At 30.7% G+C, this 10,206-nt stretch overlaps 1 protein-coding gene across 1 annotated transcript; it reads left to right on the top strand.

Annotated features, from left to right (window-relative positions):
• The first annotated feature begins 3,259 nt into the window (after positions 1-3,259).
• On the top strand, positions 3,260-5,397 carry LOC124366776 (BPI fold-containing family B member 4-like). The gene is made up of 2 exons (XM_046823377.1): positions 3,260-3,319; positions 5,029-5,397. Exons 1-2 carry the CDS (start codon positions 3,260-3,262, stop codon positions 5,395-5,397), a joined length of 429 nt encoding a protein of 142 aa, XP_046679333.1.
• Positions 5,398-10,206: the final 4,809 nt, after the last annotated feature.

Here is a 10,206-nt window from a genome sequence, read left to right as displayed (position 1 = left end):
AACTGGTATAAACAGCGTCAAGCCTGTTTTTAGTGTTCAATAGTTCACTGTTTAAATTTGATGGTGTAGCAGCTGGTTATTGTTTTTACATGTACATAGATAGCAGATCAATTTGATTAAATTGAATAGTTTAAAGATACTGATGGTGATATGATACATGTATATAATTATATATACATGTATATATAATTATTTGATTTCTGTATGTCCTTTATAGAATCGTAAACTATTTGACCGATCATTATCACATTATAAAAATTAGTATGTACGAGTATAGGCCCAACGTATTTTTCCACGGAGAAGGTTTATATGCTATGCCCATTCATGTAACTCACCACCAGGAATCTCTGCAAAAGGCATAAGTTCTCAATGTGCCTGCATATTATAAACTGTAATTACGAAACAGTTACGTATATTAAATAGCCAAACGCTAAGTTATGATGTATATTTGTCTTTAAAATACATTTCTGCTTGAACTTTAAAGCTTGAGCGTTAGACCACTTTCTAATAAAGTACCTGCTCGTGTACAATGTCTATAAACATACACTTTTGACAGATTTTCTTAACAGTGGCAACAAGGCAAACTATACATCGCCATTGGAAATATAACTCACTCGAACCAAAAGTGCGCATACACTGATAAATCTTACGAAAAGCACGCGAAACCGTGGGAAACATTACTAGTAATAAACAGTTGTGTTAATAGATTAATAAAACTAACAACAATAGAGTTTTAACCCAATCAGAAATAACTATACAAAAATGCCCGAAATATAGTTTAAATTTGTAAAAACAAACCTCATTCGACCCAATATTAGTGTATTATTTAGGAAAAGTGAACATTGTTATTTTAATTCTATCTATCTATGACTGCATGTTATATGTTATGTTGATTACATAAAAGCATGCGCACACAAATTTTCCGATTTTGTCTTTAATTTATAAGTTAGTAAATACTAAAAAAAATTCCAAATAAATATATATTGGTGGGAAAATAATACAGCTACACATTTAAAATTTAGTTTCAAAGAGTTAAAATTCGTTAAGATTATTCAACTTACTTCACACGCCTTTAAACGATACATTCAGATCTAAATAATATATGATAAATAATATATATATATATATATATATATATATATATATATATATATATATATATTATGAATATGACATCTATAAATATATTATAAATGTGAAGCATGAATATAGTAATAGTACAACACCAACTAAGATTATTTTATTAAATTTCGTATTTTGTAAATTATTTTTTATTTTATTTAAAAGAGTAATAATAATGAAGATAATATTTCACGGGCTAAATCTTTCCAAAATGCCACTATACTTACGTATCATTTAGAATTTAGCATTAAAGCGCTTGTTTCTTGGTCAACGGTTGTTATTCGATGTGCATAAACATTATGAGTTGAAGGTTATTAGATTTACAGTTTAATATTTACTTAGTTGGAAAATTTCAAAGGTACCTATTAGAATTGATTAGTTATAATTTTCTTCAGTAATTATGATTCAAAAAGTCAGTTCCAAATATAATTCTTTGGTAAAATACTCAAAGAATATACAACTAACTGACTTCTTACTTGTTTAGCGGAAGCAAGTATAAGTTTTATAGCATTTAGTTTATTTCAAAATTGGTTTCAACTGTTTACAATACATTACGAGTGAATTATAAAAAATCGCTGTTTCCTTGTCTGAATTTCAAAAATGTTTTGATAAATCTCTAAACGTTGTTAGGTGAAAAAGGATAATACTTGAGAGCCTAGGATCAAATAATATTACGTGCAATTAAGAAAACGTGGTACTTTATTTGTTATTTAGTGAGTTAATAATAAAGTTACAAATATTTATCTCAAAGTTGAATCGTACATAAAGCATTATTTAATACTTATCTTATCTTTATTAAATAATCATTATTAGTTTGAATGTTCACATCCGTACCTGAAAATTATTACTTTATTGCATGAAAAAATAATTTCACTTAGAAATGAAAATATCTGTCATTCTGCTGTAATATGTTACTTGTATTTTTATAACATAACAAACTTCTTTCCATATCATAAACTTACCATGTAACCACAAATCAAACTCACCATATGATTAAAAAAATATATAGATTTTAATACATTTATGAAGGATAATAAAATAATATACGTAATAAATAATAGATCAAATAAATCTTTATGAAATAAATATATACAATTAGATATTAATAATAAAAATACAAAGTTACAGTATTTGGAAGCTTCCACTCTCTATAACTTGCCAGCTTCTGGCAGCTCTCCCCTCTAGAGCTTAGGTATGTTATTTTCAGAAAAATATCAATTATATGTTTTTTGTTTAAAATAAGTTATTGACGGTGGAAGATTTGAAAGGATATCAGTATTTCGGACAATTGCCATCGTTATATGTTGAACAGATATTTTAGGCTTCGTTTCCTTATCTCAAAATCATATCGAAATACCATCAAGAGTAAACATTTGTCACGCAGAAAGTTCAAATTTGTATTTAAATATATCCAACCAAATTTGTCTGTAGTAGTATAGAAACAGTTTTACCGAGGGGTTATCAGTTATCATGTATGTGGTTATCAATGTTACATCAGGACGCTTAAAATTTGTTTTGTTCCAACTTGATTATGCATATTATTGTTATGGGCGTTATTGGTATTCTTTATTCTTAGATGCTCATCTTTATATGGATTGTTGTGAGTAAAACCAAATTGTAATGAGTGTGACCAATAAATATTTTAAATAGTCATAAAGTATCTACAATTAAAGTATTTTTGAAATAATAAATGTTTAATTGCAGGTAAAGTTTTAATATAACTAAATAACCAAGTAACGTTTATATAGGAGAAAGCATGACAAAGGAATGTCATTACATTAGTTTGGGTAAGTTTCCAAATATATGTAAAACTAAAGGTCGGTAAAAGACGTGTATTATAGTTGTTCAACAGTATTAATAGCAGAACTGGAATATAAATCAGAACTGGAAATCGAGTGATCACCTTTAATTATTAATTAATTGATTGTTTATGAATTATCAGTTAACATTATGAAAACTGCGGCTTTAACAGTTTTCCGTCTACATAACAATATGTGAACCTTGAGGAAACGTAAGGGAAATTATCAAACCATAAATTAACACAGTTATCTTGTTTGCAACCTCCCCAGAACTATTTAAGTTGACACAACTGTGCGGGACGTCGCTGGGTCAAACTCCACAGTACATCTCTAGCAAAATGAACTCCTCCAGGAAGTTTGCTGTTTTGCTGGTCGCCATGACGCTCTTAGTCATTCAGGTAAGTTTTTTAAATTTATAATTAAACTGCGTTTTGTGATATATGTAGGTATAAAAGAAATCACTAACCTTTTCTTAACTTTTAATGTTTAGTATTTCGTTACATTTCAGTGATATAGTAAAAAGCATATATAGAAAAAATATAATCAAATAGAAGAATACAGATTATAAACAATTAAAAAAAACAATAGCATGGTATATAAACAAGTAGGATAAAATAGTTTAATTTTCCTATACACAGAAAAAGATCAAACATTTTTGAATAATTTTTATTTACTATAGCCTCCTCAAATTAATCCAGTTGATGATGTTGTTTGAAGGCCCAATATGTTGGCCTGTTCATATCTTCTTATCGATTATATGTTTTTTGTTTAAAATATGTTGTTGACGATGGAAGATTTGAAAGGATATCAGTATTTCGGACATTTGCCATCGTTATATGTTACAAAGCTATTTTAGCCTTCGCCTCCTTATCTCAAAATCATATCAAAATCCCATCAAGAGTAAACATTTGTCTCGTAGAAAGTTCAAATTTTTATTAAAATCTATCCAACCAAATTTGTCTGTAGTAGTAGTAGTATACAAATAGTTTTACCGAGGGGTGCCACCCTCTTGGCCCAAGAGAAACCAATACACATTTAACCTTGCCATTTAATTTTAGAACGTTCATACTAATTTCCGTATAAATGTGTTAAAAGTTGCAACCCTAATCTTGATGAAATGTAGATATAGAAAGCATATAGTTCGAAATTGCCACAGGTGTATTAGAAATGTACTTAATAAATGCAGATTATATGCTATTCCTAGGATACCTAGGATGAGGTATAGTCCACTCACTTGATCACTTGAAATCACTAATACAATAGATACATTATAGACAATCCTAAGCCTTCATAAGATTGTCCCCTCCGCAATCACTCTCACGAATGTTGAAGTTTAACGGACAGTGGAACGGCGTTCTGAAGTTTCAGTTGTTCACTGCAAATGTTTTAATTACACAAGTGTTTATGAGCTGACAGCGTAGTTTGTTTTATATTTGAATGATGCATCAGAACCAGCATTCGGTACGATTTGGGAGGTTATGGATAGTGTTTACTGTATTTTCACAGGTTGCTGGTGTGTGCTGTAGTGGCCATTAAGTGAAGTAGTTTTGCGTATCTTTAACCATGAAAGTGTTAGTAGTATACTACATACTTTTCTGTTTAAGGTTTATTCTGAGGCATAATTTGTACCAAAACTCAATTGTGTTACACGAACCTTTGACTGATCTTGCTTTTGAAAAGACGGGATGGGAAAGTGTTTATACAAAAAAGGCAACACTCTTCAAAAAGATAATGTTTTCAATGTATCATACCACGTAACTATGTTGTAATAGTACCATTATAGTTACTGTGTTTTTAATTGCTGGCATATTTGTATGTCATATCCTGACAGATTTCATTGATTTTTAAGACAAAGCAAGTAAATAGTCCTAATACATTTTTGTATTACCATTATTTAATACTTTGCTTGTCCTAACTGTATACCAATATAGTTTATTTACATCTGGTTTAAAATAATGTTGTATCTCTTTACATAACTAAGGAATGGCTAGAAAATGCTCATATTAAAAATGAAATAAAACCTGCATGGTTTAACTCGAAACATGTATATTAAATTGTCAAAATATATTTTAAAATTTACCATACTAAGAAATGATGTGACTTGCAGGGCAACTGTCGGAGCCTTCCAGCCCCTCAAAGTGGTTTTGACGACGCCATTTTAGGAGGTCTCCTTAGTGACAATGGTATTTTAGGGGGTGTCCTGGGCGGTGATGGCCTTATGGGGGGTCTCCTTGGTGAGGGTGTCCTTGGCGAGGATGGCCTTATGGGGGGTCTCCTTGATGAAAAAGGTATTTTAGGGGGTGTCCTTGGCGAGGATGGCCTTATAGGGGGTCTCCTTGGTGAAAAAGGTATTGTAGGGGGTGTCCTTGGCGAGGATGGCCTTATAGGGGGTCTCCTTGGTGAAAAAGGTATTGTAGGGGGTGTCCTTGGCGACGATGACCTTTCGGCCGGTCTCTTAGACGGGGATGGCCTTTAGGATTATGCAATAGATTAAAAATAGGATATGAACATAATAAAAATAGGATCTTCATATCTTATTTGTAACTATAAATCTAATTTAAATTTAATTTAGATTTATGATTAATTAGTATTCCTTTGTAAAGAACATGTTATGTATCTCGTATACTACAACATATAATGAAATCTTGTTCAAAACTTATTTTATTGAGGTAGGTGTATAATTTTAATCAATAAGTGCATTTGATTGTAAAGAAATAAATATTGATTTGCTGTGGGAAATGCATTTATGTTATTTAATCTTCTTCATAAGATTTCATAAATACTTCTGAAAGTTATAAATTTATTATTATTCTTAATAATGTATGTGACTTCTAATCTACAGAGTTCATAAACATCACTTTTAAATGTTGGGAGAAATTTCAGTTTCTTAAGACAATATTTTCTTATTGTCAAATATTTTTAACATTTACTTTTGATTACAATTAATAAATGGTTATTGTAATTAATCCATAAAAGAGTCTCGTGTTAGTTGTTAGTCTAGTTTCAACAGGACCAAGTATAACATGAAATATATAACTATAAAAAACACTTTCCTTTGCCTGCAGTTGTAATGGTACCAATCAGCACAAGGACCTACAGTGACTGATTTACCAACGCGATTTTATAAAATTGCCTTGGGTTTTTTCTTAAAATATTAGACGAAGCTTATAATGCTGTTGGAACCTTAACAGACATATTGGTAACATTACTTAATATTTGGTTTTAAAACTATGTTCTATGCTGCTTATAGATAAAGAACTAAGTTATTTTTTTAGTTTTGGAAATTAAAAAAGATTATTTTCCATATTGTATACAAGGGTATAACATCAGGTCTGTCAATTAGTTTTAAACCACCACAAGGTAATCACTATAATGTATAAAATATTCAAGAGTTGCCATAACAAGACTTTTATTTTGAATTATTATAATACTATATAAAGTATATGAGCATAAGTAATTTGTAGACAGTAATAGATTGGATTAATAATTGGACATAAATACATCAAATATGATAAACTAAACCAACAATAAGTAGGTCAGTCTAATATAGGTATAGGGCGGCCACAAATAAAGCATAAATACTATATTAAAAATCATACTAACAAATAAACAAGACAAAAACTTTAAATTACTCGTATAATCTTAGACTACGCAATAAGTAATATACAGAATTTATAGTATGTCTTACAAAACAAAAAATGTTCTTTACTATGTCAAACACTGAATGCACACTCATTAAACCACATATAATAAACATAATATAGTAAGCTTTGTTATATGAATACACTTATCGGTTGTAGTCAAGTAAGTACCAGAAAGCGATAACGGCATATCAAGGTATGGTAATATCAGTATTGCAACTATAGGGATCCTGCTGTCCGAAACCACACCAAACCAAACGAGACATCAACTAGAATCCTTCCCTCAAGGCCACTACAATAGCGTCCAAGAAATTATTCTGTTTAATCAGTTTCAAAACATTATTTTGGCCATGGTCCAATATTGCGATCTTGTATATTTATAGTTTAAAACAGCTGATTTAAAACAAAGAGTACTCAAAATACACTACAATAATATGTTTACATTGGTACTCTAGTTTTATTAATTGTGAAATGCAATAACTAATTAGCCACTTTAAGATATTATACACTATACTAGTTAGGATTTTACGTAATTAGAGAAAAAAAGAACGACCTGCATTTTCCTACTGTCGGACTTAAGCCTAAACGTAATAATGTCCTGTTGACTGGTTGGCTGATCGTTAGCGAAGACTATCAGTCGAGATGCAGGAAAATGTCATTACTGTATATCTGTCTGTCCACGCACTATCTTCTGCGGAGCGGCGTACTCCTTGTTAATTTTCAATGCAGTTCAAAAATAAACATATTTTATATCAATATAGGATAGTAGAAATTTGGGAATATTTATTTTCGCTTACCCCATAGTCAATATAGATTCCTCTGAGGCTGCAAATAATCCTAAGTGCACTTTTTGAAGCACGAAAACGCTCGCCTTTTAACCAGGTCAAATGTTATAATTATATATAATATTAATATATATATATATATATGTTATATAATATATATATATATATATATATATATATATATATATATATATATATATAGTTATACATAAAACAGCAGATTAAAATCCTTTATTATACCAGTTGGATACAGGCAGCAGAGACAGTGACCCAGAAGGAGAGAATCCTTTGAGCGGGATAGAAGAACTCCAATGAAAAATAATTGGTCACATCTGTTATTAGAAAATCATATTTGTTCCAGCCTTTTAATAAACTATATCGTGTTGAAGCCACTGAGAATTAAATAATTAGAGAACCCTAAATAATAGAAATAATAATGCTTGTATTAGTTTTTTTTTCAATTCAATTGTTATAGTGTTATTTACCTTTTTTTACATTACTTATTTGTCAATACTAATCGGAAAATATAAATCGTGAGTTTAAACAAACGTTAAAGAGGTTGTTGTGCCTTCACCTCAGTGGCCTCCAAATTATAATTATAAATCCAAATCCAATTCAATATACATCCGAATGATAAATCTCCCCATCTGTAATTCATTAGCTGTCAAATACTTAGATTCGCCCAGGATTTCACCTTATGCCACACCTGGACTGGACTATGTCTACAGTAAAACAGTGCACTCAAATGTATTAAGTCCGACTAAAAAGAATTCCAGCACTTATATTGCTAAGACAGAAACCACTGAAATGTAAATGTAGTTTTGAATCACTCCAGAAACGTACATTTGAGTATGCAGTGGTATATTTAGGACATTCAGGACACAAACCTAGGATTCAGGCATGGAGACTAATGCTAGGGGCTTGCCAGATAGCAATAAGCAAAACGCTGCCGGCCGAGATAGATTGCTTATGTAGTTAAGCGGACGATTAGAGTAATAGCTGCCACTGCCACTGGGTTGTTGCTGGATCAGAACAAAACATTTCACGACAAGAAACTATATCCTGAGACATAGTCCTGATATATGCGGAGGGTTGAGGTTTTACCGAACACAACTAAAAGTATACTTTGTATTGTGTATTAGTTGTAATTAATACTGCATCGGGTTGTTTATGCTTTCCCATAACCTAAATATTTGTATAAAAAACGGTTTATGTCTCTCAATTGAACGTCTGGATTACTTTTCTTGTAGCTCTCAATTCTAAAAGCAATTTAACTAAAACTAAGCATTAAATGGTTCCTGCATACCATTTTTGAGTTATAAAACGGAAATCTGTTAAATGGTCTACATTATTGACGTTCAATGTAGTGTAAATAAAAGCAAGGAAATTTGTATTTGATGTTTTGTAAAAGAGGTACATTTTAAGACACAATCATTTCATTTTAGATTTGTAGTATTTAGTAGGGCTGGCTCTGTTGTAAACAGATTAGTTCAGGTGTATATTGGTAATTAATTGTATAAATTTTTGCAATATTGTGGTTTCCATACAACACGTAAATCATTTCATGAAAAATTCTAAAGCTTGTTATTTTTGACACGGGCGAGATTTCCTACCCTTTCATGGATAATAATTATTTTTCGACGTATCATTGCCTAGTGCTTATTATTGAAAATTGATTATTTGAAAAGTTAACACGTTTTCCAACATTTGCTGTCTTTAATATTACAAACTAGAACACTGCTCATAACACATATATGGTGAAAAGGTTTGAATCAATATGATTGTTGAGTTTATCTCCGTTGAGTTTAGCTGACTATTTTTAGCAGTGGTAATAGAGAAATGCCAAAAATGAGCGCCTATTCAATGCTTCAACTTCATTAATTCAGGTGTAACATTTTGTTTGTTATCTTGGCTCCAGCGCAATTCCATCGCTTGGTTTGATCTCTCCAGTCTGAACTTAATGAGGATCATCAGTTTTAACTTATTAATTATTATAACTTTTGGCGGCAGCCCACTGCCCCGTATTTTAATCTGTCAATGTCTTAGAACATTTTTACACCTGAAGATGAGGTTAGATTTCAATCCACGAAACTTAGTGTTACACTTTTTGTAACATATAGCAATGCTGACTTATGGCTTTTCCACATTGCAAACACATTTCAGACACAGACATTACGTTAGCTTTTTCAATGTGCGGTTTTATTTTTCAACTTTTGGTAACCAATCCATGGAAAATGCTTGAATTTTGTATTATTCATGGAAGAAAATGAAATGTGACAGAATAATAATAATATTTATGACAATTCAAATAAAAAAGAGTTAATTCAATCATAACACGTTTTATTAAGTGTATAATAATAAAAGTTACAGTATTTACATCCTAACGAAATTCCTGGCACAGACATCTTCTAAGGGCACACATGCCCCCTATAAAACCCTGCTTCACACATGCAATTTTGCACGCTTGACGATCCTGTGTTGTGTATTTAGTACAAATTGGGAGATAAGTACCTGAAACACAACACAGGTATAAGCATGTCACATCATGTACTGAACAACCTTGCCTCAGATAGTATATTGATATTACGAAAACAGATCTTCATAAGCTACAAGATTATGGCCAATTATTTCTGTTTTATGTTGAACACAAGGTCCATTGACAGGTCTGAGGCCATTTTAATGCAAATAATAAACTTTTAATTTCGTACGCATTATATGTATTTGACGCTCTTTCCTTCAATTTAAGTGTGTTTTAGAATTTTCATTCCATTGAAATGTTAATCATTTACTGTTATCTTCGATGATTTATATATTGGTGTCTTCATACTTTGTAATTAAAAATAAGGAAGTAACTGCTGT

Source organism: Homalodisca vitripennis, chromosome 7 (assembly GCF_021130785.1).
Source record: "Homalodisca vitripennis isolate AUS2020 chromosome 7, UT_GWSS_2.1, whole genome shotgun sequence".
NCBI lineage: Eukaryota > Metazoa > Arthropoda > Insecta > Hemiptera > Cicadellidae > Homalodisca > Homalodisca vitripennis.
The sequence above is the reverse complement of the archived record's forward strand: the minus strand, read 5'-3'. Positions and strand labels throughout refer to the sequence as shown.

Coding starts and splice junctions, on each gene's coding strand:
- LOC124366776 (XM_046823377.1), top strand. CDS start 3,260: ATGAACTCCTCCAGGAAGTTTGCTGTTTTGCTGGTCGCCATGACGCTC. Junction 3,320..5,028: donor TGACGCTCTTAGTCATTCAG/GTAAGTTTTTTA, acceptor TGTGACTTGCAG/GGCAACTGTCGGAGCCTTCC.